The 22,656-nt window shown below is 51.2% G+C and overlaps 1 protein-coding gene across 1 annotated transcript in view; it reads left to right on the top strand.

Moving 5' to 3' along the window:
• Positions 1–22,656, top strand: part of DSCAML1 (DS cell adhesion molecule like 1) — a 341,881-nt gene that overhangs the window by 10,597 nt on the left and 308,628 nt on the right. The window contains exons 2-3 of the mRNA XM_067751153.1: positions 5,202–5,519; positions 9,034–9,180. Of these exons, the coding sequence (XP_067607254.1) occupies positions 5,202–5,519; positions 9,034–9,180 (465 nt within the window). The remainder of the gene's footprint in view (positions 1–5,201; positions 5,520–9,033; positions 9,181–22,656) is intronic.

Here is a 22,656-nt window from a genome sequence, read left to right as displayed (position 1 = left end):
TTCTGTCTGTAAGTCTGCCTGGTACTGTCTGCAGAGGGAAGAAAGAGCTGGGGGATGGCTGAGATTTAGGCGAAAGTCGGAGTTTCCCGTCCAAAGATTTGCTTTCCAAATTTGGACTGGCTTCCAGAGAAGAAATGAAAGAAAATCCTCATAAGGCCCCAAACTTTGAACTCTTCAGCTTTGTGTTGGAAAAAACTCTGGCTTGGGAGCCAGGCAGACTTTGACTGTTGGCCTGGTGGCCTCCTGGCTGTACGATCTTGGAGAATCTCCCCGCATGAGCCTCTTTGACCTCACCTGTAAGGTGAGACTCACAGAGCCCACCTCGGACCTCTGCGTCAGGATTATGTGAGGAAATGCCCTTGTGGCACACAGTAGGCGCTCAATCAGTTAGTCTCCTTTCTTCTGAGAACTCTGTACCATCAGCCAGGCCACTAAGCCTCCAGGGGAGAACGTGTAGAGCCAAAATGAAATTACAGGAAGGGCCATAAACCCTTCTGCGAACCCTGCCCTGGGCGGCGGGTTAGCCCTCTTCGGCCCCCATCTCCTTTGCAAGCTCCTGGATGGCGGGGACCGTTTTCCCCGGCCTTTGATGCTTTCCACCACACCTGGGGGCCTGCTGGGCCTGTGGCTTGTGCTGGGTAAAGATCTTCTGAGGGAACAAGTCTTTCCTGGCCTCGGGTCAGGAAGGACCTGGGAGAGGAGAGCGTTCAAGGGTGCAGGAGTCACCCTCAGGTGCAGGACGGCAGGGTTGGGGGGACTGGACCCTGACCACGCTTTGCAGTAACTTTCGCCTCCCTGGTCCCCTCGGGGAATCAATCACTGGGATGCGAATAACAATCCCATCCCTCCTAGTCCTGCATCCTCATTTCGGGGAACCAAGTACTTTCACGTTCTCTTTTGCCTGCTTAGCAGCCCTGGGGGACAGGTAAGGTCCCCCTTTTGTGAATGAGGACGTTGAGGCTCAGAAAGGCTAAGTGGGTTGCCTGAGGTCACACAGCAGGTCAGGAATGAGCCCCAGGAGGGAAGGTAGCACTGTCAGACTTGTCCCGGGTGTCTGACTATTGTCCCATGCTTCTGTGCTCCTCAGAGCTGGCTGAGGCTTTGTCACTGCTCTGAAGGTTCAAACAGGAGCCTGAGGAGGGAACGCTGCCACCATTGAAGCCTCTCCAGACTCCGTGAGGTGGGGGTGAGGCCCCCAGACCCCTGCTCCTACCCCTTCCGTGGCCGGTGACTGATCGTACCCATTGCTACCGCAGCCACTCACTGGTGCCCTGTGCCAACCTTCATCTTAGCACATGGCAGAGATTTCAGGAGATTCGTGCCTCAGTTTCCCCTTTATGGATTTGCTTATCCCTCTCTCTTGGCAGGTGGGGTGAGGCTGAATTAATATTTATTTAAAGGCTTCTGCATTCCAGGCCGACAGGTGCCTTGTGATGGTAAGATATGAGCCCGAAGTAAGTGCAAAATGCTATTGTTTCACACCTGAGGGTGATGTTTCATAATGGCAGTGCTCTGTCAGAGCTACAAGCTGAAACGAATGGTGTGTCTAATCCTCCACAGCTCCCCCAGACCCAGAAGACAGCAGCTCACATACCAGGGGGGAGAAATATGAGGCTACTCACCTTTGGCTATAAATCCGCTGTTTCTTCAGCCCTGACAGGTGGCTGGACGGTCCCCGTCAATTCATCAATTACATCTACCCATTTGTAGTTGCTGAGAAGCCCGTGTCCTTGTCTCTGGCAGGATCCGAGACCCAGAGAGCAGGAAGGCTGCTGCTACGGTGGCTGACAGTCCTGCCCGGAGCCCGGAGCCGAGAGAAGCCTGATCCCCAGGGGTTGTCTCTGCAGGGAGGGTGGGATGGATTTCCAGCCGGGAGAGAAGACCAGGAATGTGTATTGAGAGTGGGTTTGGGATGGAAGAAAGGATGGGGAGGGATACCCAGCCTGGAAAACCAAGATTTTGTGGTTTGATTCCTTTTGTCTTCGGTGTGGTTCGTACAAAAGGGCAGTTTCACCCCCAGGCTCTGAAGGCAGGCAAAGTTGGGTTCTGGCCCAGCTCTAATACTTTCACTCTGGGTTACTTTGGGTAAATCAGTTAACTTTTCAGAGCCTCGATTTCCTTATCTGTACAATGGGATGATAATAATAGCATCCCCTAGAGAGTCATGAGATTAAGTGAGAGAACACCTGTAACAGGTCTAGCGCCCAGCCTGGCCTGTAGTTAATGAAATCCATGGTGGCTAGCAGTAGTGGTTTTTTTTTTAAACATCTTTATTGGAGTATAATTGCTTTACAATGGTGTGTTAGTTTCTGCTTTATAACAGAGTGAATCAGCTATACATGTACATATATCCCCATATCCCCTGGCTGGTAGTATTGCTGCTGGCCTTAGCATCACTGAGGGCTACTTCATACTGATCCTTAAATATTTTCTTACGCTGCCCCTTGAATCAGACAATTCCTGAGCTCCTCTCTGTCAGGGATCTTTCTCAGCTTCCTAAGTCCATTTGTCAGGCATAATGTCTACATTATGCCTCTTTCTGTTCCTTGATGGATTTTGGCATCCAGAATCCATAAAACTGCCACGGTGAGGGTGTCTGATTAACTACGTTGTCTCAGGAAGTACCCAGAACCCCAGAGTGATGTTCCTGCGCCCACAGGCTAAGCATGTCTGAAATGTTGAGTCCGACACGGGCCCCTCCCAGGGGGTGTGCGTGTGCGTGCGCGCACAGGCGTGTGGATATATTCATCCTGTTCTTGGCCAGCTGAAAAGGGAAGTTGGGGGCCAGGTGCTGTTTGAGGGAGGTATAAGCCCCCTCTTTATTATTGCAGTGGTTACAATCATCTAAGGGTTAAGAAATCAGACTCCGGGCTCAGATTGCCTCAGTCTGAGTCCCAGAGCCCTCACTTACTGGTCATGTGGTCTTGGGAAAGTCTCTTTGATCGCTCAGTGCGTTAGTTTCCTCATCTGTGAACGGGAATAAGAATAATACCTCCCTCACAGGGTTGTTGGGAGGATTAAAAGTCATACGAGTAGGGCTTCCCTGGTGGCGCAGTGGTTGGGAGTCCGCCTGCCGATGCTGGGGACACGGGTTCGTGCCCCGGTCCGGGAAGACCCCACATGCCGCGGAGCGGCTGGGCCCGTGAGCCATGGCCGCTGCGCCTGCGCGTCCGGAGCCTGTGCTCTGCGACGGGAGAGGCCACAACAGTGAGAGGCCCGCGTACTGAAAAAAAAAAAAAAAGTCATACGAGTAAAGTGCTTACAACAGTGCCTGGCATGTAGAAGACGCTTAACGAATAATTGTTGACTGAATGTCAATAAAGAAGTCTTTCAGAAGCTGAGCGGGCTCCTGGGAACCTGGGGAGTGTGGATCCGAAGAGAAACTTCCTAAGCCTCAGTTTGCTTACTTGCAGAATGACATGATTTCATGACCTTGGGGAATACTCTGGTCCCTGTGAGTTGGGCAGGCTTCCAAGGGTCCCCACCGGGGTCCCCTCTTCCACAGAGCAGACTTCTCCACCACCAGCACCGACACTGTCACCGGGGAGGCAGCGTGAGGACGTGGACGGGAAAGCTATGCTGCCCCCCGTGCCCCGGCACCCCCCTCTGCCCCCTGCAGCCGCTATGGGCACGCAGTGCCGGGTAGGGAGGGCAAATGCATCTGCAGCTAAGAGGATGCCCCTGACACCCCAGCAAGGAGCCCATGGATGTGTTTTCCAGCACTGCTGCTAATGGCTTCATCGCAGCTTTTTATGAGATGATGTGAATTGCTCTGACCAATGAGGCTTAATGGCCTTCCTCAATGAGCTGCCCGGTACATTCTCCCTGGAGGCTCGGCTCGGAGCTAAGCCGAGAATATTAATATGGTCGGACGCAGGCCCTTCCCCTCCCCATAAAGTTGTGGAAATTGAGGTCAAGTTGGGTCCCCTGCAATGGTCTTTAAACAAGCGGCAGAGTGGTTGGTTTGCTCCTTGATCTTCCTGGGGGAGAGGGAGTGGCTTCCAGCTGGAGACCCGGGACCAGGCCCCCTCTTCCTCTGGGTTCGCTTCCACTTGTTCAGAGGTGGCCCTTCTTAAGGGAGCAGGCTCCTTGGTAGGGAGGGAAGGCCCTGATTCCACCATTCAGGGCTGCTTCCCACGAGGGCAGGCAAGACTGAGGCCCTGGGCTGGGATGAGAGTTGCAGACGGCTGTCCTCCTTGTCAGGCGGCCTTGATGTTGTCAGGTAGCTGCGGTCGTGAGCATGTTCGCCCGTGTGACTGAGTGTTGCAATGGCAACGTGTCAGAGATGCACGGGGTCTTTGCAGCCTCATGTATCCTCCCTCCATTTTACAAGTGAAGGAGCAGAGGGTCAGAGAGGGGAAGGGAATTCCACGGTTGGTCAGTGTCAGGGATGGTTTTAGGCTTGCGGGGGTGGGTATCCGTAGTCCCCAGGCTTGGACTGGTCTACCCACGGTGCCGCCAGTCCGCAACCCATCCTCTGGGGCAACACACTTTCCAAATCGACCTCCAGAGGGGAAGACGTCTCTGCAGTCTTTTCTCGTCCAGGCCAGCATCCCGCTTCGTGAAGCCCTTCCTCGTAGAACACGGTCTCTGACCTTTTACCTTTTGGCTGTGGTATGACAGAAAGTGTGCTAAGATCCTCTTCAGGGCAGTGTGTTCAGATTTCAATCCTGTAGCTTATTGGCTGTGTCATCTCAGGCAAATCACATAACTCGCTCAGCCTCCAAAAGGGAAGGATATAAAAGGAGGCAGTACTGTCTCCTCTCAGTGTTGTACAGGTGAACCAAGGGACCGGGTGTGAACCTCCCTGATATAATAGGTACTCAATAAATACCCATTATCTAAGCAATTTCAGTGTCTCTCCCGAAGTGTTGATGGGCGGCTGGGGTGCGGGGACGTGGATTATGGCTTGGTACCCTTCACCATAGCAGAGCGGTGGCCGCCTCTCTCCGTGGACTCGGCTTGGCGTGGAGGACGAGACGTTGCAACTTTTGCCATCCCTGTGCTAGGCTGGAAGCTTATGCAGGGTGGGAACTGTCTCTTCATCACCGTTGCCAGTGCCTGGTGTACAGTCAGTGCTCAGTAGTGCTGTTGAATGACTGGTGCTTGAACGTTTTATGAATGAGCGTGGGTGTTGCAGCCTCCCGGGCCTACGAGGGTATCATTAGCAGGCGCTAACCAGCCTCTCCCCTCCCCTGCAGCCCGCCCTGAAGATGTCGGCACCAGCCTCTACTTTGTAAATGACTCCTTGCAGCAGGTGACCTTCTCCAGCTCCGTGGGGGTGGTGGTGCCCTGCCCGGCCGCGGGCTCCCCCAGTGCGGCCCTTCGATGGTACCTGGCCACGGGGGACGACATCTACGACGTGCCGCACATCCGGCACGTCCACGCCAACGGGACGCTGCAGCTCTACCCCTTCTCCCCCTCCGCCTTCAATAGCTTTATCCACGACAATGACTACTTCTGCACCGCGGAGAATGCTGCCGGCAAGATCCGGAGTCCCGACATCCGCGTCAAAGCAGGTAAAGGACCAGACACGGGCTCCCCTGCAGGGCGGGAATGGGGAGCCGGCAGCACCTGTCGTTTTGAGGATGTGTGTGTAACATGGAAGAAGGCAAGGCAGCCCATCATGGAAAATCATGCTGTTCTTTGGAATCTTAGCTCTGCCACTTCCTGTGTGTCCTTAGGTGGAGAACGCACTTTTCTGAGCCTCAGTTTCCTCATCTGCAAAGCTGATGCCAGCACCCACCTTGTTCATCACTACGTGTGTTGGTCCAAGGAGATAGGGCCCATTTATATTAAGTAATGTGCTCATTTTAGTACTTGGTTCATGGAAAAATTCAGTGAGTTTCTTTAAAAAACACACAAACCCTTTATTGAAAGAGAGTATATAAAAGAACTGCACATGTTGTGAGTATATAGCTTGATGAATTTGCACAAAGTTTAATATCCAGGGGAAGGTATCAGCATCTCAGAAGCCCCTTCATGCTTTTTACAGTCACTCCACCCTTAGGGGAAACCACAGTCCTGACTTCTAACAAGACAGATGTTTGCCTGTACTTGTTTCTGTACTTTATCTAAATGGAGTCCTACAGCACATATGCCCTTGAATCTTTTGCTCACTGTTGTTTGTGGGGTTTAGCCCTACTGCTGTGTGAAGTTATATGTCATTCATTCGCATTGCTGTATAGTCTCGTTTGACTATACTGCACTTTATTTATCTATTCCACTGTTGATAGACATTTGAATATAAGATCTCTCATGAGAATAGGCATTTAGGTAAAATTCATGATGGACAGCTCTTAGCAGTGAAGCATTCTGGTCTTGGGAAGAGGTGATGGAAGCAAGGAAGTGAGGGCTTCTCAGCTGTTCTCTTTACAGAAACTAGAGAGTCTCATTTCTCTGGGTTAGGTCTGGAGGTGAGTGCATGGCTTAGATGAGCTACTCTTAACTAGGTTGTTATGATATACTGGTGAGTCCCAATCTGTTATAAAGTGCCTTGAATAGTAATAAAGCATGGAAGTTTGGGGAATGGTTTTTTTAGAAGAGCTTTTTGAGTGGGAGAGGATAGATAATGTTCCAGCCAGCTCTCTGCGGTGGCTCCAAGGCTTGGGCGTGCCATCTTTCCTGGCGATTGTGTTGGGCAGAGGGTAGTGGGTTCTGGGGAAGTCTCCCCAGCCCGTGTGCCTAGCGATGGATCCTGCGATATCTCTGACTTCCTGTCCTGGCAAGGAGTCAGGCCCTCAAGGGAAGTTGTGTTGTGCTTTGGAATCTTAGCTTCGCCACTTACCTTAGGCAGAGGACACACGTTTCTGAGCCTCAGTTTCCTCATCTGCAAAGCAGATGCCAACACCTACTTCATTCATCACTCTGTGTGACGGTTCAGCGAGATAGCGCTCTGTTGAATTAAGATCCTTCCGCCTCAGGAGAGCCTCTCACACGTAGAAGGGTCCAAGCAGCTGGGAATGGGTGTGTGTAGCGGTGATGTGGGGTGGGAGTTCTTAATTAAAGAGCTGGTCTTCATCCACTGGTTTGGTTGGGGGAGGGGGGTGTGAGAGTGTGAGCTCTGAGGACCCGCTTAGATATCTCCTCTGGGCTCCCCATGGATCCTCTTTTCAGGAACAGCACTAACCCCCTAACACGACACCAGGTGCTGGACTGGGAGCCCCGAGGCCGGGATGTGGAGCCCAGTTCTGGCCTCCACAGCCTGGAGGATTGAGCTAACGGCAAGCCATGTTCTGTCTCCTAATACCTGCCTGTTATTGGGTTAGGATATAGTTTTCACAATAATCCTGTCTGATGTGTCTTACAAGGGAGGGAACTAAGTCAAATAAAGTTTAAGTCACTTGCCCGAAGGGCACCTGTAGCCAGTTAATGACAGAGGCATGGCTGTAATGACCAGCTGCATTGCTGTAGTGCTTTCCACGTGCCAGGCCTTCTCCATTCTGCTGTTATTGTTTCCTTTTACGCTTGAGGAAACCGAGGCTCCGGAAGGTTCACGAGCTCTTATCCAGGGTTACACTGCTGCTCAGAGGAGGACACAGAGCCTGCTTGTTTGATACTCCTAACCATAGGTCTCTGCAGGCTCTCGAGGACTGTCTCCACGGTGTGCACCCAAACCCCAGCCCTTCCCACCCTCCCCTCTGCTTCCCTCCCCTTAGCCTCCTCTCTGCTCTCCCCGCATCTGCAGGCAGTGCGATGTCCAGCCCACGAAAGGGTGGACCACGGCCCCACAGAGTTGGGAGTGCCTCCTTCCATGCCTCCGTTCTCCACCTCAACTGTGTCTCTTCCCATCACAGCCACAACACAGGGAGGGAAAGAATAAAGACCTGGGGAGGGACGGGCAGGGCTGGCCTGATGGGAAACACAGCCAATTAAGAAGCTTTTGATGAAGCCAGAGGGACTGCAGGTGCACAGCCGGAGGGGCTGCAGGGCCCTGAGCATTGCCCTGGCAACCATGGCAGGGAGAGCAGGAGGGCACACAGCCCAGGTGCCTGCAGAGGGACAAGGTCGGGAAGCAGCGGGGCTCTGGCTGCACCAGCTCTGCTTGGCAGAGAAGAGGTGGAAAGACAGAGAGGGCCCCGGGGAAAGGCCAAGTGGAGGAGGACCAGAGAGAGGCAGAAGCAGGCCCCTCGGCCCTACCCCTAAGGTTGGTCCAGCCCACCCATGGGACCTGATACGTAGAGCACCTGCAGGTAACAGCGCCCCAGAAACCAGCCCTGGGACCGACCGAGGCAGGAGGCCTCCACTGCACACTGTGGGGGAAGGGATCTGCTGAAGCTGGGGGCAAGACTGGGGGTCAGGCTGTAGGTGGTGTCAGGAGGTGGGAGAAACCAGCAAGGATGCTTTGTTTTGTAGAATCTTGGAAATCACCCATGTCTCTGGGGTTCCGTGTTATCAGAGATCATCACTGTGTCAAGTATTCTCTCCCATTGTTCTTATAAACCACCGAGCCCGGCAGAAAGTTCTGTATGTCAACTACCTTTTCCCAGGCTGCCTTTCACTTTGAAGTGGCACAAAAATCTGTTTTTAGATCACGTGTCACAGTTTTTCTTTTGGCAAATGATGGTCATTGTGCCCCTAACTCTTACCACCCTGGACCCAGGAATCAGGTAGGAAATCAAGCGAGGTTTAATTAGAGGGATTCCGGCACTTTTGCTTAGAAACCACACATGCCCTTGTTGAATACAACCCCATTGCAGGGCATAGGTGCCGCCCTCCGGGCCCTTACAATCTAATGCAGTTTGTTAAAACTCACCAAAATTGGAAAGGCTAGAAGTTGGATTTACGGTCCTGTAGAGGGAGGCTGGGTATTTCTGCGGGAGAGTGGGTGTCTGGTGGAGTGGGAAGGAGGTTGCTGGAGAAGGCAGGAATAAGACCCTGGCAGGAACTTCCGGGCGGGGCAAGTGGGAGGTGGGAGAAGAGGTGAAGGAAGTGTGGCCTGGGGTGCTGAGAGGTGGCTATCTCAGGCCCCCACACCGTGTCCTAGTCAAGCCTGTGACACCCTCTTCTTTCCGCCCCGCAACCTGTCTGCAGTTTTCAGGGAACCCTACACCGTTCGGGTGGAGGATCAAAGGTCGATGCGTGGAAGCGTGGCCGTCTTCAAGTGCCTCATCCCCTCTTCAGTGCAGGAATACGTTAGCGTTGTGTCCTGGGAGAAAGACACAGTCGCCATCATCCCAGGTAAGAGAGGACCGCGGGGCCTCATAGGCCCGGATGCTGGGGGGTGGGAGGGCGGAAAATCAGAGGTACTGAGTTGGCGGCTGAGCTCACCCAGCTCTTGAGGTTGGTCCTGGCAAGTGGTTTTTCATTGTCCTGGTGATGCTTTGTCAAAAAAGCGCCTTTGGTCTCGGCTTGGTGCGTCTCCGTGTGGGTGGTGAAAACCCACGTGGCAGCGGCCTCTGCGACGTGTGTGAAGGTCCCGTCAGACACAGGGTGGTCGTGCTGCCCCGAAGGAGTGGGGTCACTGTCTTTCCTGGCCACCAGCTATTTGATTGCCCTTGGCCTTAGAGATGGGAGGCAAGGCTGGAAGGACCTTATCTGTGAAAGTCTGTGGGGAGAGGAGCGATAAGAGGCCGGTGTGTGGTCCGTGTTCCTGGGATTCTCGGAGGACCAGACTTGAGTGAGCATGCGCGTGGGACTTTTATTTCACGAGCTGCCTAGACGCTCCGTCAGAATTCTAGCCGGCCTCACGCTGGAGGTGCCAGGTGTTGCAAAAAGAGGTTGATACCATGCTGTAGGGTCACCTTGTTAGAGCTGCCGTGATTGCAGGCACTCCATTGCTGGTTCCTATGCAGGGCTGTCCCTTCAACAGGAAAACGGGTCTGGAAATCTCAAGAGAGGACCTCAGATCCTCAAAATACCTCCAGGCCTCCAGTTACAGAACCGTGGGGTTTTCCCGTCACTCCAGCATTTCTCCCTGCATCCCTGCCCATTGCAGCAGCCCTGACGCTTTTTCTTCCTCCATCAAGGACCTTGGTTTTCCTTTCTGTAAAATGGAAGCACTTGACCGGATGCTCGCTGAGTGCCCCCCAGCATCGATGGCCCATTGCTGGGCATATGAAATGGTTCTAGTTGCTCAAGGTCTTCAGGTTAGTTGGAGAAGACAGACTTCTTTGCATGAAACCTATAAAGCTGGGATTCTTAATCCTGCTACACAATTGAACCCCTGGGGAGCTCTTTGAAAAACACCAGTGCTTGGGCCCAACCCCAAATCAGCATCTTTAACAGTAGAACCTGGGCACTAGCTGTTTTAAATCTCCTTGAGTGGTTCCAAGGTAGAGCTCTAGGAGACGAACCGATGCTTCAGCACCTTGACAGCCAACGTGGCAGGATACTCTTTTTGAGACATTAATTTGTGTTTTGCTCTTGGAACTTTTTCCTTCTCTCAGTCCCAAGCCGATGGCCAGGCCATTATATCTCCTGGTCTCAGAGCTTGTAGTTGGACAAGAATCAGAAGCTACTTCCTGCCTTTTGTGAGCAAACAGGAAAGGTTAGGATGGGTGTTCTGCCCGGGGAGGAGAGCCTCTGAGGGTGGTGCACAGACAGGAGACCATCGGATGCCAGAGGCAGGGTATTGCTGTAGGCAGCTCAGGGGGTATGGCGGGAGGAAGCGGTCGGACCTCAGTGGGGTGGCTGTGTGTGGCTCTCTGGGGTCTGGGACTGAGGCCTGGGTTCTTGTGTCCAAATGAGGCATGAGGTGCACAGCCCAACACCCAGAGTGATCACGCAGGCAGGGACAACGGGCTGGTGAGGACCAGAGAGACCCTGGACCTTGGCACGTCCCTGGGGAATGCACCAACAATGATGGGGACTGAATGTCCTGTCTCTCCAACAGAGTCACATGGAAGGTGATGTAAAGAACATAAAGACATGTGATATTTCTTATACACCTGAGTTTATGGACCAAGAGTTATACTCATTAAAATAATAATAATAAGTTTTTGAGTGTTTCCCCTATGCCAGGCACTGGGCTAAGAAACTTTCATATGTGACCTCATTTTATCCTCACAAAAAAGTCCATAAGTGTATTTTTTTCCCCTTCCACTTTACTGAAGAGGAAACTGAGGCTCAAAAAAGTAAAGGGACTTCCGGGTCACACATGTTATCACACAGAGGGCAGGACTGGACCCAGGTCTGTTCTTTCTGCCTATGTCCTGAACTCCCGCACAGGACCACCTCCCAGGACCTGCACAAATGTATCCTATGAAGTGTCACTCTGAGTACAAGGGAGGCTGTGTGCTCCAGGCAAGGAGAGCCTTGGCCTCAGGAAAGCGAAAAAGTCAATGCTGGTTTGTAGGGAAGAACTAAGTCAAGTGTAGTGATTACGAGCCCAGAATCTAGGATCAGACTGCCTGGGCTTGAAGCTCACTCCTCTGGGCAAGTCTTTTACCTCCTTGGTGCCTCAGTTTCCCCAGTGATAATAAAATAGGGGTAATGATTGACCTACTTCATTGGGTTCAAGTAAAAATGAAACGAGGGCTTCCCTGGTGGCGCAGTGGTAGAGAGTCCGCCTGCCGATGCAGGGGACACGGGTTCATGCCCCGGTTCGGGAAGATCCCGCATGCCGCGGAGCGACTGGGCCCGTGAGCCATGGCTGCTGAGCCTGCGCGTCCGGAGCCTGTGCTCCGCAACGGGAGAGGCCCCAACAGTGAGAGGCCCGCGTACCACAAAAAAAAAAAAAAAAAATGAAACGAGTTCATGTATGTCAAATGTTTCAAACACTGCCTGCCACGCACTGAGGATGGGCTGGAGCTGTGATGATGATTCTTGAGGGGATGAGAGCGTTCTCCTCTCTGTATTGCCGATTCCTGTTTAGGTGTACGTATTTCTGTGTAACAGAGTCTGTGTCCCCCACTAGACTGAGTTTCCCGATGGTGGCACCTGGGTTGTTTTAGGGCGCACATCCCTAGGCTCCTGACGCACCGCCTTGCACCCCCAGGACAAATGCTCACCAAGTGTTCAGTGGGTGCATGATAGGTGATCAGGAGAGTTCTGAAAGAATACGGGAGGCATTGGGATAAGGCTGGGTGCAGTGGGCGTGGGGTAGTTAGAAGCTCAGCTCAGACAGGAGAGACGAAGATTAACCTGGCTCCTGTGTGGAGGCACTGAGCTTCCCCCAGACTCACTGTAGTTGGTGCTTGTAGTTGGTGCTTCTGGGCTGTTTTTGATGTCAAGCCCGGGCTGGTGGCTCCAAAGGACATAATTATCAGGGAAGTGGGCTGGACGCTAGTCTGCAGGGCTCTGTTACACGTTGCCTGTAGAACCTCCTCCTTTCCTTTAGCCTTGGAGAATTTTCCTCCCCTGCCCAGCCCTCCAGCCCCATCCAAAATCATTCTAGTCCCTCTACAGCTACGTTTTAGATCCAGGGATGGACTTTCTAGAGCACGTGAGTCCAACGAACACCCTCCCGGAGGCATTCATGAGAACCAGAGGGAGTGGAGTTTTGCATCCTCCGTGCTCTAAAGATGAAGGGCCAGAACCTGGGTCCCCCTGCGCCAGGCTTTAATGTTGGAAGATGCAAATCGTTTATTGATTTTTTTCCATAAAAATAGGATTCTCTGCTCTCCATACCGCACTGCCCCGTGTGTGTGCGCATGTGTGTGTGTGCGTGTGTGTGTTTTGGCTGGGATGTTGGACGGCAGCTTCTCACGGTGGGGGGAGATTTAATGCTGAGGCCACCTTGAGGTTCAGGAAGCACTTAGGAGCCTGAGTGACTTCCCTCTGACTCCTCAGGGGCAGCTTCTGGAGCGGGGAAGACGGTGTTGACTTTGATCTCTGGGCCGGCTGGGCTCAGATCCTCCACCAACCACGGGGCCAGTGGGAGCAGGTGCAAGAGAGCGGGAGGACGAACGGAGGCTGACGCGGGCCAATCAGGGCCCGGGAGACACCTCTTTGGGGAGGGTGGGTGCCCTGGGAGGAGGGGCCCAACGGGGTGGCTGCAGGCCCCTGTGAATGGTCTGCCTCTCTGAGGGGGTGTGGAAGGACTTAGAGGCTCGGGGCCTAAGCAAGCTCGGTGAGTTGGGTATTGGCTTACGGGTTGGCCTTCCCAGCTGTCCACACTGGGAGGGCAGGCAAGCCTCCCGGAGCCTCCGCTGAAACTCTGAGCCGCTTTTGGGCTGTGCTTTTTGCACAGGCTGGACAGACAGCCCAAAGTGCTACCTTTCTCAGAGCCACCTACTGCCTGCCCCCCAAGCTGATCAACTTCCTCCCGTCAGGCTATTCAGAGATGTGTGTGTGAAAGCACAGAGCCTCTCACCTATGAGCTGACAGACCCCTACCCCTTACTTCTCTCCCAGGAGACCTGGTCTGGAGGGAAACTGGCTCTCCAGAGCGGGCGGGATGGGGGGTAATAGGGCAAAGGGCTGTGCATAGACATAAATTAAAACTAAGGCCTCCAGTGAAGCCGGGATGTGGTTTAATTTCCCATCTGCATGATCACCATTACAGTGCATGTTATTGGATATAAAGGTAAATCCGGCCCTGTTCCTAATAGCTTTTAATTTCCACCAGACCTGATTATATTGGTGCAGGCTCCTTGTGGGAATTTCCCAGCATGCTCTTCCCCAGCATCCTGACTGGCTGTCTGGGCCCCAGTGGGGAGTTTTGGACACTGCTCAGATGCGGGCCAGATGTATCTGCCGGTGCTGTGGAAGGCAAGCCTGGAGCAGCTCCCTTGTCTAAGTGGATGGGGCTCTGGACTGCTGGGTTGTCATCCTGCCTTGGCCAGGTTGGGAGTGCACTGGGGACACTCTGTGTTGGGGAGGGGAGAAGCAGGAGCAAGGAGAAACTGGCCAGAGGGGTCTTTTCAGAAAAGTGGGCAGTGCTCCCGGACCATAGGTGGGAAGGCAGTGAGCCCGCCACCCATCACCCACGTCGCGCTAATTGTCCCCAGGGTTCCAAATTGTTCATGGGTCTTCGTACCTCTTTGCATTTGGTCTTGCATCTCCTCTGCCTGGTCTGCACTGATCCCCTCTTTTCCTTATTGATACTGTACTCGTCTTTTGTCCTTTAAACTTGGTTCACGTGTGTCCCCTTCCACGAAGTTTTACATAAGCCTGCAGCAGATCTATCAGTCCTCTGGTTCCATTCCTGGAGCACTTCCTTCACTGTGTCTCACGTTAGAGGCTGTTGTTTCTGTCTGTCTGCTGCAGGAGGGTGTACAACTCCATCTTTTGCATCTCTTTATCCCCAGGGCCCTCATAGCACCTGTTATAATAATAATAACAAGATTAATAATAATATTTATCATGTACTAAGACCGCTTTTGTGTTAGGCATTGTACATATATTATCTCTAATCCTCACAATAACCCTTTAAGATAGTTTTTTGTTTGTTTGCTTTTCCAGTTTTCATAAATGAAGACAGGGAGGCCCAGGGAAGTTAAGCAAATTAGCCAAGACCACACAGCTCATCAGTGGCTTGGGTTTGAGCTGGGGTCCTCCGGCTTGCACTATTCCCCGCTGCCTCTCCAGAGCCGGCTCCTTATTAGCAACGGACTGTTCTAACATCGGAGGAGGGCGTGTCCCTGTCTCCTGCACTTGCTTGGGGACAGAAACATGTCACCAGCCCTTGCCCTGGCCTCTGGCTCTGTGTGCCGTGACCAGAGACTTTGGCTTTTCTGAAGGTCAGCAGCTCTCCAGCTGAAAGATCAGTGGGCAGTCATTCTAACAAGGAGGTTTTCTTGGACACTGGCTCCGTCTTGGGCCCAGTGGGAGACACAAAGGTGGTCTGATCTGGGAATTTAGGATTCCGTTCATGTTGTCAGCTCTGACGGGCAAGGATGATAATTCCAGCACGGTAAGCAATCAGATATTATCTTGGTTTGCTTTGGAACGAGGGCCAACGTATTAATTGCATTTTGCTCCAGCTGATATTAAAGCTACTTTGATCCCATGAGTCTCCACCAACTTGGACAGGGGATGGCACAGATGAGAGAGAGCCCAGGTGGTGCTCGGAAACCAGTTGGACACATGTAGGCTACAGATGAATGGAGTCACTGATTGTCAGAGCTAGAAGGGCCTTGGAGGTCACGTGGTCCAGCCTCTTCATTTACTGATAAAGAAACTCAGGCCCAGACCAATGCCCTCTTATGCCCCTTCCCCCTTCTCTCCTGCTCATTCTCAGGGCACAGTATCTGAACTACTCATAGGGTGCTCTTTTTTTTTTTTTTTTTTTTTTTACTACTGGACGTCTTTCCTTCTTTGTTTAAAACCTTCCCATCTTTTAAAGTCTGGTTCATATACCCCCTTTCTTCCCCCCATGATGTCTTTCCCAATTTCTGCTAAGAATGGATTTAAAAATCACCCAGATTAACCTCCTTCCAGGGGATCCTTTTCTGAGCTCCCTCCAAAATTTATCAGTTCCTTGCTGAAGACACTAATCATATTTTGTCCTGTAATATTGTAAAATCTGTGTTATTCCCACTATGAGAATGTCTAATCATCAAGAGCAGGAACTGTATTTCATTCAGACCCCTTTCCCCTCCAGTGCTCAGAAAAGATGATTCATGATGGTGATGAAATGACAGTCTCTCTTCCCCCTGCTGGACTGCCCTGTGGCAGGCAGGAAGGAAGACTGCCTAAGGTCACGTGGAAAATTGGTGGCATTGCGAGATCTAGACTTGGTGGTCCTTGGTCTCCATTACACCGAGCTGCTTCAGAGCTACCTTGACACAGACCACTTCTGTGGGGTCCTCCTGTGACACTTTGTAGTTTAGATGCAAAATTGGGGATCTCAGCTCTTGACTACTTAGGGGCATGGAGAAAATGGGCTGGGATGGTCAGTATGCTAATATGAAATAAATGATGTGTTCAAGGCAATTTAACAAATAGGTGCTAGGCAGAGTCTCATGCCTTGCAGAGGAATTAAACTTGACTATGACCATTTCTTCCCTTCAGCAGCTCCTATCTAGGGGTTATAGTATCTTCCCAAGAAGAGATACCCAGGAGGCTGGGATTCTTTCTGCTGATGGCAGCCCAGCAAGGCTCAGGGAGGGGAGGGGGGCCTTGGAGCAGAAATAGCACGTTGGGTGAGGTAACAGCACGGGGAAAGGCAAGCAGGGAAGGGGAGGATGGAGTGACCTGGCTGGAGGGTAAGTAGAAGTGGTGAGAGAGAAGTCTGGAAAGGATGCCAGGATATTTAATTCATAAAGGTTCTATCTAGTTCTAGAAAAAAAAGAAGAGGCAAACTTGTTGGCTCCTCCCAGGAACCCCCATTCCCTTCTGCATTTTACAGATGAGAAAACCGACGACACAGTGAGGTTCAAGGGCTTGCACATTTAGAAGAAAAGTCAAAAAAAAGAGCAGATAAATACGTAATAAGACATACATGTATGCAGGGCCCTGTGACAGGCACCTGGATGTCATCCCATTGAATTCTTCTCAACCCTGTGAGGGGGGCGTGCTACCCCCATCCTTAGGTGTAAAGAAGTGAGATTCATGGGGCTTCCCTGGTGGCGCAGTGGTTGAGAGTCCGCCTGCCGATGCAGGGGACACGGGTTCGTGCCTCAGTCCGGGAGGATCCCACATGCCGCGGAGCGACTGGGCCCGTGAGCCATGGCCGCTGAGCCTGCGCGTCCGGAGCCTGTGCTCCGCAACGGGAGAGGCCACAACAGTGAGAGGCCCGCGTACCGCAAAAAAAAAAAAAAAAAAAAAGAAGTGAGATTCAGGGAGGCCAAGCAATTTGCTCCAGGGCACACAGCTTCTCAGTGGCAGAGCCTGTGCTTGGACACAGAGCTTCTGTCCTTAAAACCCAAGCTCTTTCTTTGTAAAGTACTTTAGTGACTCCGGCATGAGGGCTGTCCCAGGTACTCATGACAATTACTATTTCTCTCATCAAGGCAGTTGTAGAGAGGAAAAGGCAGCTGGCCCTTAACGTTGCTGGTAGTATTTGCTTATTGTTTGATTTGATGGGGAAGGGAGCCTCGTCTTGAGGGCAGAGAGAAAAATCCCACCTTCTAATGCCTTAACACGTGCTTTGCAGGTTAGAGATTACAAGGAAGTGTTCAGAAGCAGCAAAGGAATTCTCTCCTAAGTCAGATGGCCTAAATTGAAATGATAATCATAGTGATAATAATAGTAAGAAAATAAGTGATCAGTTCTTGAGCTCTTATGTGGTAAGTGCTTTTCACAAGTCATTTCATTTCATCTTCATAAGTGCGCTACGTACTAGGTGGTATTATTATCTCCATTTTGCAGAAGAGGAGCCTGAGGCAGAGAAGCTGGTCACCTGCCCAAGGCCATGTGGTGTGGCAGGATCTGAGACCAGGGCGGTTTGATTTCAGCTCTTAGAGGTGACCTGGGCCACCTCGCAGCTGTGCCCTGATGCCTGTGTCATCTTTCACTTATATAGTGCTTTCCGGTTTATAAAGCAGGTTCACAGGCAGCATCTTACTGAACCCTTCCAACCCCATCTGAGGGTGACACATTCTTAACTTCACTTAATAGGCAGGGAAAGCAAGGCTTGGGGGAGCTGAAGGGCCCTCCCAAGTTTACACAGCCAGGGAGGTGGGTACCAGATCTCCGGTTTGATGCTTGCATCCAGGAGCTCTTGAGTCCCCACGTGCCCACAGCTCCTCAGCACCCCTGCCAGTCTCCCGGTGGGCGGGCTGCTCTGCATCCGCTTGCCAGTTGGTTGGTTCCAGAGCTCTCAGCCGCGGCTCCTCAGTCAAGCAGAAATGTCTGTGTTCACAGGTGCCTCTGGAGGCGTATGTATGTGTCATGTTTTGCTTTTCCATTTAGTTCATGGCAGGTGATGCATTTCCAGAGCACCCACTGGGTGAATTTCAGGAGATTTAAGACAATTGCCGGCGAACGCTCTGCCCTGGGATCCCACTGTGGCAGTGGACACGGAACAAGCGGCATTGTTTCGTAAAGTTGGCACCTCTGTAAGTTACTCTGATATCAGAGCAGAATTCTTTATAGAAGGTTATCCTACACATAAATCATCATTAGACTACCTCATTTTTGTTTAATGCCTACCTAACTGTGCTGTAGTCTAAAAATGTGTGTTTAGTGAAGTCAAGGGTTGCAGGGAAATTATAGGGTTTTCAAAAACCCATTTGCTTTGCTGGTGCTCACATCAGAATCAATCTTGCCTTTAGTTCTCAGTCTCATTACAAACATGCAGTATTGCTCGCCGGATTCTGGCATTTAATGTAGGGTAGCGTTTATTCAGAAGAAGCCAACGGTGCTTACAGAGTGGGAGAGCTATGTATAGACGCCACTTCCTGCCAAGCCTATGATTTTGAACCCTGTTGCTTATCAGTGAGACTTCGCCGCAAAAGCTGGAACCATGTGGGACCCGGCAGAGCAGAGGCCAGAGCTGGATGGCGGTCGTGTTGGGAGGGGAGCTGGTATCCATCACGCCACAAGCCTCACTGTGCCAGCACACAGTAGGTGCTCAGACAATGATTGTTGAGTACCTGGAGGAATGTTTAACCAGGAAGGGGACTGACCCTTGGATTAGGTTGTAAATGAGATGGATTTAAATGAAGGGAAGGATGTGGTTCTGGGGCTGCTAGAATAAAGTCTTCATTTGCTCCTGCGACGCCCCACAACAGCAGGACCTACCTGCAGCCCCTTTTTGGTGGAGGGAAGCTGTGTAGCAAAGCAGAAAGGGCGTGGGCTCGGGCCTCAGAGATACTTGGGCTCAAATCCCGTCTTCTTCCTTCCTTGCCATGTGACCTTAGTTAAGTCCTTTAACCTCTCTGAGCTTCAGTTTCCTCACATGAGAGGAATAGAAATGATGTACTTTTTCTCTACAGGGAAAATGTTTTTTATGCATAGTTTATATTTTTCTATATAGATCTGCTTTCTACATATAGATCCTTTCTCTATCTGTAGGTTTTCAATTTTTCCTAGTTCTGAGCAGACACATGATTAACTGCCCAGGATTAGTCATCTTCTTCTTGAGACCTGGAAGGTCTCTCTGAGGAGTGAGATTCCAGGGGTGGGCATCCAGGAGTGAGCCTCCAAGTGTGGGCATCCAGGGGTGAGTATATAGGAGTGAGCGTCCAGGGTGAGCATCTAGGGGTGAACGTCATGGAGTGAGTGTATAGGAGTGAGCATGCAGGTGTGAGTATATAGGGGGCGAGCATCCAGGTTAAATATACAGGGGGATGGGCTTGGCTCTCATTACCCTGGAGGTCACTTGGCCTTCAGGGTGAAGGGCACAGGTTAGGAAAGCTAGGAGACAGCTGTCATACTGGGTCAGAGGCAGGGTAAGTCCTTCGTGTTACCCTGCATGGCTGAAGCCCATTCCCTAACATTATAATCTTGGTTTTTGTAGTCTACCTGTCATCTTGCTGTGTGCAGAATTCTCAGGAGTTTAGGCATGTGTCTTTCGGGGCTGCCGAGCCTGCCTTTTGCAGTGGAATGCAAAGCCAGTTGGAACTAGGAACAGCCCTCTGTCTTCCGGTACAGAGGGCAGTGGGGCTCAGAGGCTTCCTGGAAACTGGGAGTGTTTTCCTCTCACACATGGAGACCCCCACGCCCCGCTCCATTTCAAGGTCAGAGCATATCTTTAGGGACCTGGAATCTGCCAGAATCTGGACCGTCAGCTGGGAAGCAGACGACAGAGTGGGAGACAGAAGCCTATGACAGTGAGTGGCATTGGGCAGCCAGGCATCGGGTGACCTTTGTCCTCTGTGTGGTGGTCCGGTGGGCTCTTGGACTGCCCTTCAGAATGGGACACAGAAAAGGAAAGGGCTTGTATCTAGAATATTCCAGAGCCTGCTGTACCTGACATAGGCCGAGGCAAGCAGTTGTGGGAAGCCCAATGGGTTGCAGGAAGAGACACAAACTCCATGAGGCTGTTCCTGGCAATGCCATGTCTTAGGTTGGCTTCATCCCCTGAATCTCTCTAGATGGCTGTGTTGGCATAAGCAACAGTCAGTTGGTTGAATTTTCAGTTCATTATTTAATCTAGCAAATGTTTTTTGAGCACTTCCTGTGTGCAAGATGCTGTGTTATTAGACAGTGATTCCCAAGGGTCTTTGCTTGAGGATCTCAAGGGGTTTGGAGAAGTTCCTCTTCCCGCACACCAAAGAAACTCATTTTAATTATAACACATATGTGCGTATGTATATGAATAACATGCGTGGTGTAACTTGTACATATTGACGACACAAACATGTATACTCACCCTCACCCTTCTTTGCCTGTGGAGAGGGGTGAAAGATTCACCTAGAATCTAGACCCTCAGAAACACCCCAGGGTGGAGACTGGGGCAGACACCTTGGCCCTCTGTCCATGGGAAACAGCATAGCCACGGGAGCATCTAGGTCAGAAGTGTGTCTGGGTGAGTGTTCAGGTCTGGGCCTTTTCTTCTGAGCAGAGAGGACAACTTCTCGTTCCCTCTTCGTCTTCTGGGTCGGAATGTGGGTGGCCCACATGTTCTGAATTTCATGGACAGTTTTGGATGGATCACTATTTAGTGAGGCCAATTCGGTTCAAAAAGGGTAAACAGAAGCACGGAGAATGTGGGGAACGATCTGCTTATCTTCAGGGGACTTGCTGTCTGACAGGTAGGATGAACTTGGGACACGGGTGATCCCAACATGAGGCAGAGTGTGATGAGGAAACACACAGCCTCTCGGGGCTCAGAGGCAGGAGCCCCGTCTTCTATGATGAGCGCAGACACCGTGTAAGGTGGCATTTCCCACGGGTCCTGGAGGATGGATGTTTGGCAGGCGGGGCTCCTGCAGGGGAGACTGTTCTAGACCTGTCAGCTCACAACTTTAGAACCACCTGGGGAGCTTTTTAAAAGAAACACCAATGACCAGACCCCACCCCAAACGATTAAGTAAGGATCCCTGGGGGAAGACCCGGGCATCTGTATTTGTGAAAGCCCCCTGGGTGCATCTGGTGAGCAACTGGGTTGCAGAACCCTGTTCTGCTTACAGGAGGCCACGGGGGTGAAATCTGGGAGCACTGAGAACAAAGGCTGCTTCTTGGGGGAGAAAAGCCAGGTCTGGCTGCAGCTCGGGATCCATCTAAGGGTGGGGTGTGGTTGAAGCTGCATGGAGTGCGTGTAATTGAAGGGCAGTGGGGAGCCACTGAAGATTTTGAGTAAGGAGTGTTCTGGAAGGACTTTTGGGAGTTGGTCTTCAGTGATTAAGGATGCTCCCAGAAACATGGCGATCATCCCCGCTCAGCCTCCTGGAACCCAAGTCAACCCTTGGATTTCCTAAGAATGATCCCTGGGCCTCCTTCAGGCCGGTGGGCTGCAGGCAACCTCTGTCCTGCACCCCACACTCCCTCTTTTTCTCCTGTCTCCTCTCCAGGGGGCTGTCCCATAAGTCAGGGCACTGGCAAGGTGAACGCAGGAACTTGCCAGAGAGGCCTGTGGGAAGAAAGGCCCCACAGCGTCACGCAGTTTAAGCAGTACGGGGATCTAAGGCGAGCTCGACAGTCTCTATAATATTAGTGAGTAGATCTGTATTGTGCTTTTAGAGTTTACAGGACACTTTGACTCTTGTAACAATTCTGTGTGAAACAGTTATCCCCATTTACAGATGGGCAAACAGAGGCTCAGAGAGGTTCAATGACCTTACTCTGCTGCCTCTCTAATTTCTCCTATTACTCTGCTGCCTCTCTAATTTCCCTTCTACTTGAGAGAAGAAAACCTTCGGAACAGAAGTAGGGAGCACTGTGGGCCAGCATTTATTCAGCCACGGGACTGACACTATGCCAGGCACTGTCACAGCTGTGACCTCATGTTTTAAAGACAGAATATCTTTTCTGTTTCCTCACGGTCTGTGGCCCATGAAGAATGGGAAAATACTTGGCTCCACCAGCAGTTAGATGACTAGATAAATAAAACCACAAGACCACTATTCCAGGTCTATTTCAGGAGTGTACCTCATCAAGGCCCTTTTGTGTTGTTTGATCTCATTTTATTCTTGTGACAGGTGGTGTCAGCCCTACTTTCAAATGAGGAAACTGAGGCTCAGAGAAGTACCTTTCTCTGGCCAGGTAGCAGAGTCAGAGTGGCAGGGGAAGCCACGCTGTGCAGAGTGCATTGACGCTGCACTGACTTGTTGTATGGAATTGGTGGAGGGGGAGGTAATAATAAAACACATAGCACCTGCCTTGCCACTGTGGAGAACAGTATGGAGGTTCCTTAAAAAACTAAAAATAAAGATACCGTATGATCCAGCAATCCCACTCCTGTGCATGTATCCAGACAAAAGTCTAATTCAAAAAGGTAAATGCACCCCAATGATCATAGCAGCACTGGCCAAAACATGGAAACAACCCAAATGCCCGTCAAGTGAGGACCGGCTTAAGACGAATGTGTGTGTATTACACACACACACACACACACACACACACACACACAAAATGGAATTACTCAGCCATAAAAAAAGAATGAAATAATGCCATTTGCAGCAACATGGATGGACCTAGAGATTATCATATTAAATGGAGTAAGTCCAACAGAGAAAGACAAATGTGATATCATTTTTATGTGGAATCTAAAAAATAATACAAATGAATCTATAAACAAAACAGAAATAGACTCACAGACATAGAAAATGAACTTAAGGTTACTGAAGGGAGGATAAATTGGGAGTATGGGATTAACAGACACAAACTACTAAACATCAAATAGATAAGCAACAAGGCTCTACTGTATAACATAGGGAACAATATT

This window comes from Pseudorca crassidens, chromosome 9 (genome assembly GCF_039906515.1).
Source record: "Pseudorca crassidens isolate mPseCra1 chromosome 9, mPseCra1.hap1, whole genome shotgun sequence".
Taxonomy (NCBI): Eukaryota; Metazoa; Chordata; class Mammalia; order Artiodactyla; family Delphinidae; genus Pseudorca; species Pseudorca crassidens.
The sequence above is the reverse complement of the archived record's forward strand: the minus strand, read 5'-3'. Positions and strand labels throughout refer to the sequence as shown.